The following is a 20,694-nucleotide window of genomic DNA, read 5'->3' on the forward strand; positions in this document are numbered from 1 at the left end:
TTGTAGCCGGAAACACTACCACTAGAACCACAGAGAAGGACAGTGTTTTATAATGAGCTACTACTGTAAATCATACATCACAATTGCTGCTTCTCACCTGGCAGGATACCACAAGATAAAGCATTATAGTACATTATGCAACGAGCCTATAATGATAGTAATTAAGAAGCGAGTATGGATGTTTATGAAACTCGCTTGCGCTCGTTTCATAATTTTCATACGAGCTTCTTAATTACCATTATAGGCAAGTTTCATACGACTTTTTATGCTCCACCATATTTCTAACTTCAAAATTATTCAGATGTATACATTTTATTTGTATATATCTGACAAGATCGGAAGTGACTTTGTGCTAGGTCGTGAATTGTGAGACGTGCGCAGACGCGAAAGTATTGATTTTTTCCGAGGAACAATAATGTCATTGACCTTGATGTAATGTAACATGAACTAATTTTGATATAACCTGGAAATTGATTTATAATTAAAAACGAGATGACAAATTGAATTTATTTGAATATTATTTACAATTAACGCTAATTATTATAGTAACAGAACATAATCTTCTGCGACAGTATTGGATTTCCAGCCTCCGTGATTTTTCGTTAATTCTCTATCGATTGCATATCCGAGAATAATCGATACTTACGGTTTTATAACGGTACAAAGCTGACTTGTCATTGGCTGAACACCTGTAAGCTGAGTTGTCATTGGCTGAAAACACCTGTACTTTAATGAGTAGGTGTACTTTAATGACATGCATTAAAAGAATGCTACCAGGTGTATAATTACTACATTTCGGCATGGTCGAGCATAAAGTTATGCAAAAGTCAGGTATCTAATGCCAGCGTTTATGTAATCAATGACATGGGTTCAGATAAATATGTAACTACTGTATTTGTTTTGTCTTGTAATGACTTATACGAAACCTAATGTTCCGCTCCTTCAATTTGAAATGTAAGTTACATTTAGGCCTGTGTAGCATGAGGTGGAAAAGTCCAAAAAATACAGAATGATTAAAAAATTCCGGCAGATAGAGAAAAAATGGAAAGAGGGAATACAGGATTGTTTCCGATCTCTGATAACGAATTTGAATGACATCATGTGCGTCAGGAGCCACACGACAGCTGAACTGTGGCGCGAGGTGACAGACCAGTAGTGAGTGATCTCTTACAGCGTATTCCGAATCTCACCGGACCGGTGGACAACAATAACGTCACGCTGCGGCGAAATAGGAACAAAACTCCTGGAAGGATCGATGGCTGTCATTACGACTGTATAGGTTGTTGTCTGTGCTACGCTAGCAAAATTTTTCGAAATGTCTGTACTGCCATCTCGTTCAAAGAAAAGAGAGCATAAACAATTTATTTCTTGAACCGGTAGTAATAACTGGTCCGTTGACATGTTCGCTCATAAGCCATTAACATATTGTTTTTACGTTGTGCTTATTACAAACAATACAGCAGAACTAAAGCAGAACACACCGCCATGACACAACAGTGCACGATGTCATTCGTCTGCTAATTCCCGTCCTATACTAGAACCAATCAGATTCACTGATGGTGGCTGATGGAGACTACCACCACCTCTGCAACTGCCACCACCTCTGCAAGCTGATGGCACCGGCGCGACACCGGTGGAGTATCAGTGACGCCATCGGTGAAATTCGGAACACCGTGATGCCATCAGATTGCTCAGCGCTGAGATTCGGAATACGCTAATAGTCAGAGTGCACGGCGACTCACAGCAGAAATTCCCAAGAAAATCGAGCCTTTTTGGGAGGTGTACATAACAACCCTTTCCGATGCCAAGTACAGTTAAGTGAAAATAAAAGAAGCCTGCAATAAACGAGGTTTCGTTATTTCCAAGAAAGGCATCTTCTGTGTACTTAATAAGATTGATAAAGCTCGAATGGAATTAATTTGTATCATCTCGTGGGGTGCGGCGACTTGTGACTAGGGGTGGATTTGCTTGCTTTTTCCACTCTGGAATTAAATTAATCCCATCCGAGATTTATCAGTCTTAAGTTATTAGTGGTTATTTAACTTCTCACAGTGCAAATAAACATTTATTTACATTGATAGCATAAGAATTCAGGGGAATTCCATTGTTGCCTGGCGGTTTTCCCTGAACTTGTATTGAAAGGACTGCGAATTATCATCATTTCGTAACTTACCAGGTACAATAAGTATCTAAAATCCGGCAGAACTAATGTAAAAGCCGTGAATTTAGCAGCATTGAGATTGGCGAATGTGTCGTACTAGTGTACAGTCTCAACTGTGCATTCCACGTTGAAAATTCAAGCACATTACATTGAAAACTACATATTTCCGACAACTACAGGGTTGTTTCCGATCTCTGATAACGAATTTGAATGAACTCATGTGGCATATTTCAATAGCGTGCACGGTTTTCGTGTAAATTTAATTTTAAGAACCCCTAAATTCAAGCCATTGCACGATGCAAATGGCAACGTCTTGGTAGAGACCAGCTCACCTACCGAGACTCACCGAGTTCGTTGACCTCTTACACCTGTATCACGAGTAGAGTGTTTAGCGGCGATGTTGCCGGACTGCTAAAACTTTGAACTTAATTTTCTAATTAGCCGTGCATTTAATCACAAAACGTAATATAGGTTTTCTATTCATTTACGTGTCCCTTTCAATCTGCAAGGTTATTTTACCTTCACTAAGTATATTGCCCTTTTTTTCATTGTTTTATGTCTCCTGTCCACCGATGAAGTGGATCTCACATGTTACAAAACATCCCGTGTCTCTACTCGAACCAACTATCCGTAAACTCGATCACTTGCCTTCCGACTGTATCGCTGAGGTTGAAGCGCGTCGTTGCAGCGCGGCTGCTCGTCGTGTAGTTGGTGAAGCTCGTTGGGTAGTAGCTGGGGTAGCCGTCGTCCATACGCTGCTGATACGCCCCTGCCCTCTCCATGCTCACCACCCTCGAGTAGCGCGGTCTGTTTACTTCTAGGTCTTGGAAGTTGGTACCCAAGCGATGCATCTGGGTCTGAGGGTATATGAAGCTCCGACCCTGTGTTAACAAATAACGGCGATGGTCCAGTAATATAATTATAATGAGCGGAGGTAGGAAGTTCGTATCGAAACTGTTAATTTGTGTGAGCTTGGACCATATATCTACTGAATGAAGAGGAATAACGTAGCTATCAAAGTCAACAAACCATCAAAACAAAGATGTACAGTCGGGTGGCGACCAAATTTGTCTTTGTGGCAAAGACTTAGGGCTTACAATAGGAAACAAAATGAACGAATAATATTGTATAAAAAGACAGTAATTGGTAATTAAAATCCTCTTAATTTTTAATATAAAAATTTACTCATACATATTATAAGAATAACAAACAAAGTACATAATTCTATTTATATAGCCTTCTTACAATTAATAATAATAATAATAATAATAATAATAATAATAATAATGCACATATTCAGTTCATCATAAGAAATACTCTTCTGTGTTTAGAAAAACAATATTTGTACCCAGAAAATGGTCTATACCATAAGATATACAGCTCGATTCAGCGTTAATGGCCCCTGTCCTTGGTTGTTTGGCTAGTGAGCGAGCTGTGTGTTGCGTCATAAGAAAGAAATTTAATCACAAATGTGCATACTGTTCTCCAACCAGGAGATCGACCGTAAAAGGAATGTGCTTACTATTGCCTCATCTATTGGAGCGAAGTAGATATATAATATTGTCGTTATAACGTCAGTTTAAAAACCATGCGCTCTCTTGCATATGTTATTTCCTGTGTGGAGGGATAAAAGACCAGGAGATTAAGAGTGATCTAATTTTGTAACTAGAGTAGCATAAATATGTGTGTGTCAATGTTATTGTTTGTGCTGTGAGAGCTAGCCAATAGACATACGAGTATCCACATGTGTGACCTTATGACATCTTATGACATCAACATTCATTCACAGCATTACCCCGCTTCGTCTCATTCCGCAGAGACTTTCTCGTGGTTAGAGGGGAAGAGGAAAGAGGAAGAATGGAAATAATATCTATGCTCGAAGCTGAGGGACACTCATGTCAAGAAAATATAAGTCATCATGACATTGTTTAGTCAACAGACGTAGAGGTTAGTAACGGGACGTGAGGAAGAATATTGTGTTTCAAGACGGAGTGTACCGCGACACGATAAGAAGGAAGTGTTAGGTATTATGACTGCGCGGCCTGACCTGTGTGACCCAGCCCGCCAGTAGTGATGAGTAACTCGCTTTTAGTCCATCTGCTTACTTTTAGCAGGGACCAAACTCCCTGAATCAAACTGTAACTCGAGCAAATCTGAAATATGATTCTTACTGTACATATAGGAATTTATTTACTCTTTCAAACTTTTCTCAACAGAAATAATTGTAACTACATACATATTCCAAAGAGCAAAAGCTCTTTACAGTGCTTTGACATGTATGCTGAGACTACGTAGGATGAGGTACAGTACAGTCCATTTCAAACTTACGTACCTTGTGAAGTGAGAAGTGACTGTGCATCTATGTATAAACGTTTTACTCAAACTAATTTCAGAAATAAGTACCGATATGACTTACCAAATATTCTTACACGCACATACATATGTATTATGCTGCCCTCCTAAGCAAAACACAGTAACTGTATGAAAAATTAATATTGAGTTACGCTTATCAAATTTCTCAGCTCGGTGAGCAATAACTGATTGAAAGTGCAGTCTTTTCTTTCTTTATTACATACATACATACATACATACATACATACATACATACATACATACATACATACATACATACATACATACATACATACATACATACATACATACATCTTCACGTCAATGGTGACAGGACACGGGATGACTAGAGCCTACCTCCATCGATTTAAGTTACTGGAGAGTGCAACATGTGCGTGTAATAGTGGAAGTCAGACTATAGATCGCTTGCTGTATGACTGCACAATATTAAGAAAACAAAGGGGAATTCTAAGAAACAGCATCTCGAAGACAGCAAGTTGACCACCTAACAAATATCAGCTTATAAAATTTCATCTTCAACCATTCATTATCTTCATCAATTCAATAGATTTTGAAATATTGTAGGAACGCATTTATTGCTAGGTTACACATATTTATCATTCAACTTTTATAAAATTACCAAATTGGTTAAAAAAAACTCACAATTCCAATATATTCCAATAATGTATATATACTTCCTTTTCTTTTTATTTAGGTTAAGCCATATATATGTATTTGTATTAATTCTCTATCTTCCTTAGGTAATATCAATGTATCCAAATGTATATTTATCGCAGGAAACTGAAAATCTAAAACATGTAGTATTACTCTGTAATGGAGCATGTTGTTCTATAAAAAAAATACATACATACATACATACATACATACATACATACATACATACATACATACATACATACATACATACATACATACATACATACATACATACATACATACTGCCCGTGTCTCGCTTCCTGAGCTATTTCTTTGCGGGGGGAGACGCAGAGGGGGAGAGTGGGAGGTCCTGTACAATTAGTAGTCTACTAATCTGCGTTCAATACATCGGCCTTTTCAGGTTTTCTTTCGTCAGCTATGGAGCAAGATCTGCCATCGACAAGCGAATGTGTAGGCTGTCCTCTCACAAAAGAAATTATGTCTTTGTCACCAATTCCTGTAACTAAATACTAATACCAGTGGTAGACTACTATCCACCTAATCACGATTGTCGTGTGTACATGTCCGTAAACTCTTTCCTCTACGGCAGTATTTCTCAAACTTTTTCCACCGCGAAACCCCTTTTAATCTAAAGTGTAATTGCGAAACTCTTGTAATATTTCATTAGTATTCAATAATTAACAGACAAGTGAAAGCTAGTATCTCGATAATTATGTTCAGTGGGACGAATGTGTTTGCTTTTTGAGCCTGCAATCTGGTTTTAAGGCGAAAAGTTGTAGTCTCATTTCTACTTCTGCATTTTGTTTGATCGGTATTTTTTTTTAGTGGACACATACGTAGAGAATTCAGTGATGAAAGTTATAAGTATTATTTTCCGTTTTAGATGTTCAAAAATAATAATATTACGGATATTATTGGGATATTATTATTATTATTATTATTATTATTATTATTATTATTATTATTATTATTATTGGTGGTGGTTTCATGTTATTATTGATTTATATTTTCGTAACATTAATACATAATTTTATAGTATCCTCTAAGTATAAAATAGCCACCGGTACAGCTCAGTCGGCTAAGGCGCTTGCCTACCGATCCAGAGTTCCGCTCCCGCTTGGGGTTATTAGCCTACTTGATTAGTTTTTCCGAGGTTTTTCCCAACCATAAGGTGAAGTCAGGTAATCTATGGCGAATCCCCGGCTTCATCTCTCCAAATACAATTTCGCTACCACCAATCATATGGACGCTAAATAACCTAGTAATTGATATAGTGTCGTTAAATAACCAAGTAAAACAAAGTAAAAAATAAAATTTAAAATCATATAGGGCTCGCGGAACCCCGGCAACATGCTCTGAGAAACGCTGCTCTGTGGTAATCCAGCAGTTGTCCAGACTAAACGAAGAGTGGCCTAGTGTGCACATACATTTTCGGAAATCGCCATCAGAGATAATAGCGATAGTTATAATCACGATTAGAGTATCCAGTATAAACAGTAAAGACCCCTGCAATAGCATTGGGTAATGTTTTCCGCACATGTAATAAGCTGCCGTGCCGCACGCTGCAGCTGCCGTGACGGTCCGAGCAGACCTAAGAGGAGTGGCTGTAAGCACTAGGGAGCTCTCGGCTCAGAACGTGAGACATAGGCAGTACATACACACACAAACACACACGTAGGAATTTTTTTACCCTTTCAAACTTTTCTCAACACAAATAATAATTTACCTACATACCTACTCCAAAGTCATGAGCAAAGCTCGGAACTTCGGGACTTGTGTCGTGTGCGTGACTAAGGTTACAGGTACAGCGTACACAAAACTCACGCTGCAAGTGCTCAGGGACAGTCGTATGTATTAAGAAAGTGGCCACAAATAATGACAGGAAGACGGACGAAGAAACTGTTATGTCGAATCCAATGACATTCAGAGAATGAAAGGTAAATGGTCTGTTTGAGGAAATAGAAAATACGTGTTGTTTCGAATGGGTATTATAGAAGTTTGAAAATACATTTTGTTTTAAATTTAAGATACAGAATTTCGTGGAGAATTCGGAGAAGATACATTATTTTTTTTTTCGAATGGAGAGTTTATATTTTGTAAGTTGTGCCACACACAAACTGGAGGCTGGAAACGGAATTCATTGAAAGGCATTGCAGTCCCTCAAATTGTAGAAAAATCTGTCCATAGCCATGGACCGAAACGTAGAGGGGCTTGCCCTAGTAGTGACACTAATTGAAAACTATTTTCGAGAAAAATTTAGGATATACTTATCTTTCTCAGATACGAGATCAGTTAGCAACTACTGAAAATCGAACAGGAAACAGTGACAGTGAAAACATTCAGTATTTTAAGTCTGCTACCGAAAAATCTTCGAATGTAGATAGTCATACACTGTAATAAAATGTACACAGCAGAACAGTAAATTTGATATATTTCTCATGTTTATTTTTATTATATATATGCTATGTAATTACGTGTTTCAACCTAACATAATATTATCAATATGTTGTTGCAGCCAGAAACCACTTTTGTAGCAGACCTGACAATACCTCCGTGCTGGAAGCGGGAGTTTGTTGACATTGAAGTCCGGTCGCTTAGTCACGTGCAAAGACACAAGTCCCCAAGTTCCGAGCTTTGGTCATGAGTTTATACAGTGCTCTCATTTTACGAGGAAACTTCGCATCATTCCGCCGCGCGTCGACGTCTTGCTTTCCCGATCACGAAACATCCCAGCTTATGTATGAGAGCACTGTATGTGCAGTTGTCGTTTGGAAATTCCCAGTATTATGTTAATAATAACATGACTTTACTGCCTAACCTAACTGATATGCAAGCAGTGCAAAGTATTTTAATGAATGGTTTAATCTACCTGAAGCACTTTGTCGCTGGTGAGCTCTATGCCGGGGATAAGGCGCGTGGGGCTGAAAGCTGCCTGTTCCACGAAGCGGAAGTAGTCCTTCACGTTTTGAGTCAGAGTCAAAATTCCGACAGGGTACAGAGGATACTGTTCTTCAGGCCAGACCTTGAAAAGTGAAAAGCAACATCAAGCTAGAAACAGTTATTTCACTTTCTTCTTTTGTCTGCATCGATGAATAATAATGTGTGATTACCTTAGCACCGTTATTTCACCTTTTCAATTAACGTAACCTTTCCCTTTATGGGAATACAGTGAAATAATAGTACGAGCGTCTTAATTACCATTATTAGATTAGATTAGATTTATTTATTTAACCTGGTAGAGATAAGGCCGTCAGGCCTTCTCTGCCCCTCTACCAGGGGATTACAACTATAACATGAACAATAAGATTACAATTAATATTAAATTTACAATTACAATTACAATAAAAATTAAAGTACGACAAGAATACCTGATTAATGAAAGCTAGACATTTTATCATAGAAGTTAAGAACAAAGAATATTTTTGTATTTACTAAATTACAAATTAAACCTACAATAACAAAATTCTATAGTGATGAAATTACCGGATATTGAGATATTTTGTGGTAGATTAAAAGAACTATTTACAAGAAACCATGTCTGAACGAGTCTCAATTACTGACCAAGTGCCTAGTAAGTTTGCGTTTGAATTGAATTTTATTTCGACAGTCCCTGATGCTAGCAGGTAGCGAGTTCCAGAGTCTTGGCAGGGCTATTGTGAAAGAGGATGAGTATGAGGAGGTGCGATGGGATGGTATTGTTAGTATTGTTTCATGGCGAGAGCGTGTGTTCAGATTGTGGTGGGAAGAAAGGTAAGTGAAGCGAGACGACAGGTACGAAGGAATAGAAGAGTTCAAGATTTCGAAGAGAAAGAGAAGTGAATGTAAATTTCTTTTCTTATCTAGTTTAAGCCAACCTATTGCTTCCAGGGATGGGGTAATATGATCATATTTACGAACATTGCTTACAAAACGTACACACAAATTATGAGCACGTTGAAGTTTCATTTTGTATAGGCAAGTTTCATACGACTTTTTATGCTCGACCATATTTCTAACTTCAAATTATTCATAAGTGTTCATGTTATGGTTATGTAAGTGAGGAGCGGAACTGACCTGAATTGTGAGATGTGCGCAGACGCGAAAGTATTGATTTTTTCCGAGGCACGATTGTCATTGACCTTGATATAATCTAGAGAATAACATGAACATTAGGCTTGATATGACCTGGAAATTGATTTAGAATTGAAAAACGAGATGACAAATTGAATTTATTTGAATATTATTTACAATTAACTCTAATTATTATAGTAACAGAACATAACCTCCTGCGACAGTATTGGATTTCCAGCCTCCGTGACTTTTCGCTAATTGTCTTTCGATTGCATATCCGAGAATAATCGATACTTGCGGTTTTATAATGGTACAAGGGTGATTTCTCATTGGCTGAACAACTGAATTATAATGAATAGGTGTACTTTAATGAGGTGCATTAAAGGGCTACTACCAGGTGTATAGTTACTACATTTCGGCATGGTCGAGCATAAAAGTGCTTGATTACATTCCCAGTGAAAACTTGACTTTGTTAGTCGTCAATGTACTGCCAAAAATCTTTCCTTCCCACAAATAATTTGAAATACAGGTCCGCCTGTAAGGCTAATCGAAAATTGTTCTTTCTTAAATGATTACGCCACCAATAATACAACATGTTGATTCGAAGTTTCGTTAAGTCGCGGCTTCCATTTCTGTTTGGGCTTATTACTTGATTCGGTCTCCCATCCCCCCCTAGATTTTTCCTAACTGTAAAGCGTTAGTCAAGTAATTACACGGCGAATCAAAGGCTTCATCTCGATGTTATCAATATATGATACGTAATTGACACGGCGTCGTCAAATAAACTATTAAAAATTATAAATATGTATGTCGTTTCCAATTTGGAGTCTTCCAAACTCCTGAAAACTCTGTATCAGGAAGTCTACTCACATTTCTTGTTACTTGGGCGCGAAGGACTGACGACGTACTTATCGCACGATGTTTATACTTTGTCGATGGGTGTGACACACACAGCCAAAAATGCAAAGGATTAAGTCTGGTGATCAGGGAGGTCGTATTGCTGGATCCAACTAATGTTCCACATACTGCACAATACATTAAAATCAGTAACTTGTATAGTCTGGGTCAGCTTACTTCATACCCTAAGGGTGACACCTAACCATTTTCCCCCCATTACTACAGTCGAGCCGTTCTTATTTCCGGCGTGGCCACGCCTTCTCGACTTTTGGCGTGAAGAAGGTAGGCAATAGCGGTGTTGCTAAATCTCTGTCAAGCCAATAGTGAACGGACGCAGTTCTAATAACTGGTTGTCGAACAATTAGTCGGTATTGTTGTTAGTATTGTGTTATCGCTGAGTTTTCAGCATCACAATGCCGCGGAGGAGTCGGAAGACCATCAATTCGCAAAGCAGAGAAATGATTCTTAGCGTTAGAGATTATTTCGAAAATGAACGTAAAATAAAAGTAGTTTATTGCCTTTAATGCAAGTGGTGCAACGGACAGCTGATGCGTGTGATGTGAACAAGTTCACGGTTTCTCAAATAACGACAGAGAAGTACGGACAATCCGGCAAAGAAGAAAATAAACAGAACTATGGCGGCGGCAGGTACTAACAATGATTGTAGCGATCTAGGCGTAGCACCTCTAAATTGAACAATACCGTTAGGCAAGGTTCTTCGTGTAATTTTTTTATGTAGCAATGACTTATCATGACAAAAATTTTAATACTAACATATTTTACTTAATTTACAGGTTGTGTGGTTTTAGTTATTCATTCACATAAAAAATGTTTATTTATTATATTTTACAGCTTTCTCCCATTTTAGTAATTTCTAATATTGTTTCTGTATTTACGAAAATCGTTACTTCAAATGGTCGGAAAAACCAATTATAGCACAACATGGTAAGTCTTCTGTGTCCTGGGATGCTAGGATCAACAATAACAATAATATATAATATTATGTATTCATATATTACTAATTATTTATCGTAGGAAATAATTTTTCGTTCGATGTTTAAGACTAGACATGTGCTAAAACTTCGTTAAGAGTACAAGGGTAGACTTGACAACACAGTAACATCCACCGTGAGCGGGAAGCGGTATGTCGTCTGCATAACCTTGACGACAACCACTGCCAGTGAAGCAGCGTGTCAGCTGACCAGAAGCTGTCGTGTGATTTGCTGCCGGAAATAAGAACGGCTCGACTGTACATACAGTATGGTAGTGGATTGTGGCGATTTTCTAGTTTGCAGGTTGAATTTTCTTTTGCCAACTTCGTTTCGAATTTCGATACTGACAAATACTACAAATGGTAGTGATTTTGTAACCGGTATGTTGGCAGCTGAGACAAAGGTTGTCGGTGCTGGAGTTCCATGAAATTAAAATTGTACTAGATTTCTGAGCCAGTTACTGGAAACTAGTGAAATTTGAACATACTAATAATGAATTAATATCAATACCGGTATTAATATAAATACCTAATAGTTCTTTTATGTGCTGCGTTGTGGTTATAATTCAAGACTACAGTCAGGTAATTTTTCCGAGTTAGTACTAATAATTTCATGTGGTCAAACAAAGTACATTTTTAGGTTAGGTCTCATGAATCAATTGTTTAGTCAAACCAATGAATTTCATATTGCCAGACAAAATACCTAACATGTTGATCTCTTTCTCTTATAGTTTGCACACGAAAATATAATTAATTGATTAAATGGCGATCTTACTCGTGTTAATTGTGTAAGCATGTGCGGCTTACAGCTGTTTCGGTGCTTCTTCACACCAACCTCAGAGCCTACTAGATCTCGGCGTCATCTCGAACTTCGCTGCCTGTTGTGTGGGTGCGTTCGATTTTTAAAAAGTGTTGAAATGTGGTGTCAAATAGTGTGTGTGTTCTGAAATTGAACTCTGTGTTGAGAATTTGATCAGGGTGTGTTTTAGTGTGTCTCTATATTTCATATTGTTCTAGTGTGTTGAGTTTTTGGTTTTTGGGTTGTATGTGTAGGATTTCCATGTCTGTATATATGTTATTTTATGTGTGGTTAGCATTAGTTATGTGTTCGGCATATGTAGATGTAGTGTGTCCTCTGGTTATTGCTTTAATGTGTTCTTTGTATCGAGTTTGGAATGATCTGCCTGTCTGTCCAATGTAGAAACTGTCGCAACTATTACATGTGAGTTTGTATCTGTGTGGTTGTATTTATTTCTTTGTGTTGTTTGCGTGTTGAGATGTCTTTGTAGTGTGTTTTCTGTTCTGTATGCTGGCATACTCACATGCAATAGTTGCGACTGTTTCTACATTGGACAGACAGGCAGATCATTCCAAACTCGATACAAAGAACACATTAAAGCAATAACCAGAGGACACAATACATCTACATATGCCGAACACATAACTAATGCTAACCACACATACAATAACATAAATACAGACATGGAAATCCTACACATACAACCCAAAAACCAAAAACTCAACACACTAGAACAATATGAAATATACAGATACACCAAAACACACCCTGGTCAAATTCTCAACACACAGATCAATTTCAGAACACACACACTATTTGACACCACATTTCAACACTTTTCAACAATCGAACGCACCCACACAACAGGCAGCGAAGTTCGAGATGACGCCGAGATCTAGTAGGCTCTGAGGATGGTGTGAAGAAACACCGAAACAGCTGTAAGACGCACATGCTTACACAATTAACACGAGTAGGATCGTCATTTAATCAGTTATTTATATTCAAGTGTTAAAAGTAGTGTACGAAAGATTCAACATGGATTACGAAAATATGTTACAAATTATTGAATTATTTAGAATAATATTCCAACATAAAGATAAAATACTGCAAGTAAATAAGTAATTCAGTACATAGGATCGTGTGATATCTGGTAACAGTTGGCAACACTGACAATACGGCAATATTTGCTGTTTAGGAATTGTTCTTATGTGACCCTCACTGTACAGATATATAAATTTTGAATGTTTAATACCGCTGCTACATAAAACAATAATGACGTTGTATGTTATGTTTATCGATGACACAATTGATTTACTTTCGTAGTTTTCAGGTTTTATTTTGTAACTGTCAAGTGTATTTCAAGTAGACATTGAAAACAATAAAGTTAATTAAAGGACTAGCGTTTAATTAACAATTATCAGTTACTCTCCCTTATCAAATTCCTGTTAATTAGGCTAACGTTGTTCTCATTACATAGAAAGGGCAATATTCGTTATCAGATCAGATTACAATGACGTTATCATTACCTTCGTGACGTCAAAAGCAATCCAGGGGAAGTTCTCTGCCTCCTCTGTTTTCATAATTTGCACAGCCAACGTCCATGACGGATAATTTTTCCTTGCTATGGCATCATAGAGGTCTCTGGTGGCGTAATCTGGGTCCGATCCCGCCAGTTCCATTGCCCTCTCAGCTGAAAGATTCTTCAGGCCTTGGTTTGACTGTAAGAGTTTGTTTCTGCTTTCATAAGAAAGTTTCAATAATCTACATGTCTGAAAGATACTTTTTTGCACGATAGAGTGTTTTGTCGTCGTTACTGAAAACGGTCACATCAATTTAAAGTTGATTTGACTGAATTCAGAGTTGCCAACCTAGTTAAGTATGTGTTGAAATATTACAAATAACTGCTTTACAGTTGTAATGAAAACCACTTCCTTCTATGTATGCTATAATCCTGCAATGCATGTAAAATCCATACGCAAAAGGCAATGTAAATTAATATAGCCTACATTATACAGAGTTACCGTAGTTAAAAGTCTCGCACCACCTAAATAACTTTTGAAGCATGTGGTTCAGTGACATGAAATTTGGTATGTGGGGATAACCATATACTAAGAACTCAATAATGGTATTACAGAGTTTTTCCTACTTCCGGTTTAACCGGAAGTAATCCCAACTCTCTTATTTTAAATGGAACACCCAATATATATATATATATATATATATATATATATATTTTTGAATAAAGCTCATTAAGAGCTTTTCAAAAAGTAACCACACTTGATACTTCTGTACAAATTCAGTGTTGCTAAATAAAAATGGAAGTGGTGCAAGATATTCCTAAAGCTGGTTAAATCATTCCTTAAATGGTTTCTATGATCGAGTGACACATTGTAGAGCAGCTGAGGGCTACCAATTTCAACACATAATTTAGAAGGTGAGCTAGCTTTTTTTCGTTTTTGTTAAGGAAGGAGTATTTTAGTATTTTAATATTCGATACACTTTTCTGTTTTCTTGACTAAGCAACACTGAATTTGTACAGAAGGATCGAGTATGGGTAATTTTTGAAAAGGTCTTAATGAGCCTATTCAAAAATAAAAATATATATTGGGTGTTCCATTTAAAATAAGAGAGTTTGAGTTACTTCCGGTTAAACCAGAAGTAGAAAAAACTCGGTAATAGCATTATTGAGTTCTTAGTATATGGTTATCCTCACATACCAAGTTTCACATCACTGTACCGTATGCTTCAAAAGTTATTTAGGTGGTGCGTTTATTATTTTAATATTTGATACACTTTTCTATTTCCTTGACTTAGTAACACTGAATCTGTACAGAAGTATCAAGTGTGGGTAATTTTTGAAAAGCTCTTAATGAGTACTATTCAAAAATAAAATAATATATTGGGTGTTCCATTTAAAATAAGAGAGTTGGAGTTACTTCCGGTTAAACCGGAAGTAGAAAAAACTCGGCATACCAAGTTTCATGTCACTGAACCGTATGGTTCAAAAGTTATTTAGGTGGTGCGGGACTTTTAACTAACCCTGTATAAAACATCACTGCATTTGAAATGTACTGAACTTTATTTAAACAAATTACAACTTCACTTAACAAAAATAAATAAAAATTATTGCAATTGAACACGAAATATTACAAGTACACGAATCATTTTTACTCCTTCACAATGAAATTGTAAGCTTACATTAAATATTATGATTTATATAACAATGCTCGCAACTGCCGAGGTTATATCAGCGTCGCCATTGTGCCGGAATTTTCTCCCACAGGAGTTCTTTTTCATGCCAGTAAATCTACTGACATGAGCATGTCGCATTTAAGTACACTAAAATTATTTTATTATTATTAAGTTGGTTATTTAACGACGCTTTATCAACTACTAGGTTATTTAGCATTGATGAGATTGGTGATAGCGAGGTGATATTTGGCGAGATGAGACCGAGGATTCGCCATAGATTACCTGGCATTCACCTTACTGTTGGGGAAAACGTCGGAAAACCCCCAACAAGGTAATCAGCCCAAGCGGGGATCGAACTTGCGCCCGAGCGCAACTTCAGATTGGCAGGCAAGCGCCTTAACCGACTGAGCTACGCCGGTGGCCTAATACACTTAAATACCATCGACCTGGGCCAGGATCGAACCCGTAACCTCGAGCACAGAAGGGAATGAAGAAGATGGCAGAGCTAGTCGTCGAAAGCTTGGAAGCAAATCTCCAACTCACCTGGCTGAGAACCCGAGAAGAGTTATTCTAATCACAAGGAAGTATTTTTTACATATCACGACAAATGAAATAAACTTATTTTTGTGCTCTTTCTGTACATTGAGAGCTTTTACACTTCTTTCTTGTATTAAAATCTGACTCAAGAACATACAGTATATATGGAAGCAAAGAGTATATTTGGAACTTCTGACTTAGACATCATTACGAACAGTTAGATTACTGATTTCGCTGGAGTCTAAGTGGCGTGCTGTTCTGTAGATTTATCAATTCAAGCTATAAACTTTCAGGATCTTCTATCGGCTGTAAGCCAAAAGGATTTCAGAAAAATCTCGATTCCTTATCAATTTTCACCATTTCTCCAAACTTACTAGTGAATTCTGTTGTAGGTGTTGAAGTAGGGTCTTATATATTTTGATAAGAAGATTTTCTGATCATTCTTTAAGATAGTTTATAGTCAAAGAAAGTGAAGTTGTCTATGTTCTACATGACACTGCCATATTTAAAATTTATCCATAAATGTTCTTAGCTAGTCGATCATATGTCGTGCAATTCTGTAATTCGCACGCACAATGTGCTAACGATATTTGGTATCAGTCTCACCTTGTTGGTATCCCATTTTTACCTTTAGCTGTTCTAAAGCAGATGTAGACAGTGTTTCTTTACTAAAACCTTCACTGTGTTTAATTTTAACATAAAATGCCATGTGTAAGAAAATGCAGTAGAACATAATACAAGCTTTATTTCCCTTCTTAATAAAAAAAATCTTTCTCTTTCGACTCATCACTAAAGGGAAATGATCTGGGGATTATATTGTTTTTTACTTAAAACGAGCCGCCACTTACTGCACACGCGAGCGAACTTGCGTCTTGCAAGAACCTCATATAGACACTACAGCTAGTACAGAGTCCGTTCTACCTGCACTGAGATTGTGTTCATACTTTGAGAGCACGAGTTGCCCACCCATGTTTATGTTGAATATGCACTCCCTCATATCTGACTGTTAATATAAATCTATATGACACATTTTGAATATATTACAGAATTTAGCTATCTCACAACTGTTTGGTAATAATGATGATAATTATCGGAAAACAGATAGGCTACATATGTTTTCCTTTCTCTAATATAAAAATTAAAAAAACACCCTTTCTGTGCATACTCTTACACTATGGTCAATACCAAACAACTGAAGAGCTGTTCTGGACTCTTGTTATCATCTAGTGGATACTTACATCGCTTGTAGTATGTGACACAGAACTGACATTAACTTACTATTAGGGACTGATTTAGGTAATAGAGACAATTAAATCACTATCTTTTGTAATAAACTAATAAATGACAGGATATGCTAACATGTAATCCTGTCAAAAATTGTTTTTTCACTCTTTTAATTGCTAAATAATAATAAAAATGCTTTTGAAGATGTAGTCAGGGACACGTCACAGAACTGACATTTCCACATTCAGAATTGCTGCTCAGGCATAATATGGTTTAATTACAATTGTCCAAATAATAATAATTAAATTGCAACATCATGGTTGTCATTGTTTTAGTATTTTGCAATTCATTTTTAATTTTCAGAGAGGTCTATATTGTACTCGTATCTTAAAAGTATTTATTTCAGTCACTGACTTCACAGCATATGTTTAAGGTGCTACACCTTTACATTACATATTTAAAAGACGTATAAACGTTTTCGTTGGTCTACGCCAACATCATCAGATACGAAGTACATTTCAGCAATATCAGTGCTCTCTACATAATATCTACAAATACAAAACATATTTAGTGGCATGCAAAATGAGACATATTAAAAACCAACATTGCTGTGATACACATTGACATTCTATATGACTGCCTTGATTGTCACTTACTTAAAATACACGTATAGATTACAAAAAATATTGATTTACATATATATATATATATATATACATGCAAGTCTTCACATATGAAATAATAAAATGACATGATTTAAAAGTGATAAAAATAATAAAATATAAAACTAAGATAAAAAGTGTTATGAATGTGAAGAGTTGCAAAATTACAGTAATTACATTTATTATATTCTTATTTCAGTTTCACAATAATATATATATTTCCATCATTCAGAAACGTATGCATCATGGTTTGTGTCACGTGATTATTTGAATATTTTTCAACTTTATATGGTTTTATTATAAATGCCAATGTATTATACGTTGGGTTGTTTTAGTAGCTAAAATTCTGTAATTTTCAGTCAGTTGCACAATAAATATCAAGGACATGTTTTGGCCAATTTCGTGATTTCTAGCCGTAGTAGATCTTAAGGTCCCTCTACACTACTGTAGGAGATCGTTGTCCTTAAGAGATTTCAGGCTTTTCATATTTCTTACTGAATAATAAAATTCTAAATATTTTTGTTCCATATTTTTCCACCGACTATAAAAATATGGTATATCATAATACCTTGTTGAAGGCTGCTTCGTTATAGTGCATGTGTTCAATAATTTTGAAGGCAGGTAGTTACACTTAATCATTCGTATAATTTATCCGTTGCATTTTATGCAGAAGTAAGCTATACGCTGTCATTACCTGTGTGCATTGTTTGGAAAATATTGCATTATTCAGTTCTTTTGAACATCATATCTGGGAATAAATGGATCTCGTTTAGTGCCATTTTTAAGCGCTGTACGTTGTGAGAACATATCTTCCGCGCTACACAGAACATTACTGTGCTGGCAAATACAAATGAACCGACGTGTTAGTAGTTTCTCACTCAATATTCCTGCAACTTCTAGCGTAAGTGAACACAAAGAAAATAGCAGCGGCAATTTCTATGTAGATTCTGCTTGAGAGTCTGTGTGAAACGGGGACTATGAGCACGTCTGTTCTTTTGTATCTGCTAGTGTACCACTTTAGAGGAATAAACGTGTGCTTACCTTGAGGTGGAATTTGCAGTACTGCGTTTCACCTGCATAGTTCACCAGTTTGTACGGATTACCTCCGAAGCCGTGAATGTGGCGATATCCGTCTGGCGTCCCGGTGTCACCAAACACGTACATGAGCGCGTGTACGACCTCCGGACGAAGAGCTGCGAAGTCCCAATAAGCATCAGCATCCTGCAGGAAGCATCATTGCCTAGTTCAATATTAAAGACAGGAAGGAAAGAAGCGTACTTATTTATAGTGGATCATATTACAATTCTAAATTTAACAGAAGAAAACTTGAAATCAGAAGTAAACACTGAAATACTAAAACAATTGTCTTCAGAGACAATTAATATTAGGTACCCTCCACAAAACTGGCTTCATTTATACACCGACGGATCCTTGATCTCCAGAGAACAAGGTGCCGGTGCAGGTGTTACGTGCTGTATCTTCTCACTTTATAGATCTCTTGGATATGGAACAACAAGTTTTGATGGTGAAATCATTGCAATAAGTGAATGTCTCAGGAATCTTCTATGTCACATCAATAAATTTAGGAATGCAGTTATATTGTCAGACTCCAAAGCAGCTATTCTATCAATCGTCTCTAAACACACACCTTCATCTCAAACAGCAGAAATAACTAAAATGCTCTCCCAATTAATATCACTCAATAAAAGAATTGTTTTCCAATGGATACCGTCCCATTGTGGAATCGTGGGAAACGAGAATGCGGATGCTTTAGCAAAGAAGGGCAGCACTGCTACTTACAGACCTGTTACTAAATCTACGTATTACTCTGTGAAGAGATTTATTAAATCTACATACTTAGACTTCAACAAACAAAATTTGATAACTCAATCCCAAGGGAAAAAAATGGAACTCTCTGCATCATAATCCACAGTTAATTCCCGATTTACCACGAAAATCGTCTGTAGCTGCATTTAGATTGGCAACAGGCCATGATTGTTTGGCCAAACACCTGCATAGAATAGGAATATATCAGTCCCCTAACTGCCCATTGTGCAACTCAAACCAAGAAATGTATTCGGAACACCTCAAAATCTGTGCTTCAGTGGCTGGTCATGATAATATCTTTGAAAAATATTGGAGTGCAAGAAGTCAAATGACTTTATTGTCAAACGCCTGGCATTATAAAACAACAACATATTACAATTCGATAAGGTCTCAATCAGGGTGATCCAACTCTCATTGGAAGATTTCTTACATGAAACAGAGAGACGTCTAACGGAGTTTGTCTTCAACAATTTATTTATCGTTCCTTCAATTATTTCTCAGTAGGTGGCAAACAAATCGAATTCTGCTCCAAACATGAGAGACCGTATTTTCATTTGAAAGTAAAATTTTGACGTTCGATTTCACTGACCACAGTACCAGCAGAATATACCGAGTCATCATTTTATTTTTACTAACATTTCTAATATTAAGCTGGCTATATCTTTGGATTTACTGTTCAGAATCGGAAACACTGTTTGCTACCCTCTTCTACGACTGGAGTTCGATGTTACTGGCATAAAATACAAACAAATCACTTTACTAGGTGTAGGAGGGAAGAAAAGTACTTCATATATTTACGTAAGCTAGGAAATATTGCGATTTTGAGTTTGATAATTTTTATTAATACAGTACAGTATTAACAGTAAGTCTTTTTACTCACGAACTGAGCTATCCATGAGGACGTATTCATTATGCAGTGTATATTATACTGTCTACAGCACATTAGTGTACAATATAGAAAATGTAGTTAAATTGAAAAGAATCATAATATGGATATTTAAACACATTTTTGAAAATGGTGGCCGTTCATTTCGATACAGGCTTCAGTTCTAATGTGCATATTATTGCACTATAGACTATTGTACGTAATTCCAATTACCAGGTTCGTAGTTCGTATCAGTAACTCATGTTGAAATAATTCTGTACCTACTCTATAAAAGAGTACCTTACGTACTGCAAATTCAGTCTTCACTTCTGCCCGATCCGAAAAGATAAATTTACTCAGACATGCTATCTACGTCCGACCAAGTGGTTATGTCGCAGGATCGTAGAAAGGGGGGAAATCACATGACAGTTAATTACTTGACGAAGCCCTTTTTTTTAG

General features: G+C 36.7%; 1 protein-coding gene across 1 annotated transcript in view; it reads right to left on the reverse strand.

Annotated features, from left to right (window-relative positions):
• LOC138712642 (catalase-like) overlaps nt 1–20,694 on the reverse strand; it is a 95,021-nt gene that overhangs the window by 19,745 nt on the left and 54,582 nt on the right. The window contains exons 7-10 of the mRNA XM_069844610.1: nt 18,585–18,764; nt 13,455–13,646; nt 8,061–8,213; nt 2,810–3,042 (exon numbers count right to left, since the gene is read on the reverse strand). Of these exons, the coding sequence (XP_069700711.1) occupies nt 2,810–3,042; nt 8,061–8,213; nt 13,455–13,646; nt 18,585–18,764 (758 nt within the window). The remainder of the gene's footprint in view (nt 1–2,809; nt 3,043–8,060; nt 8,214–13,454; nt 13,647–18,584; nt 18,765–20,694) is intronic.

Source organism: Periplaneta americana, chromosome 13 (genome assembly GCF_040183065.1).
Source record: "Periplaneta americana isolate PAMFEO1 chromosome 13, P.americana_PAMFEO1_priV1, whole genome shotgun sequence".
NCBI classification, from domain to species: domain Eukaryota; kingdom Metazoa; phylum Arthropoda; class Insecta; order Blattodea; family Blattidae; genus Periplaneta; species Periplaneta americana.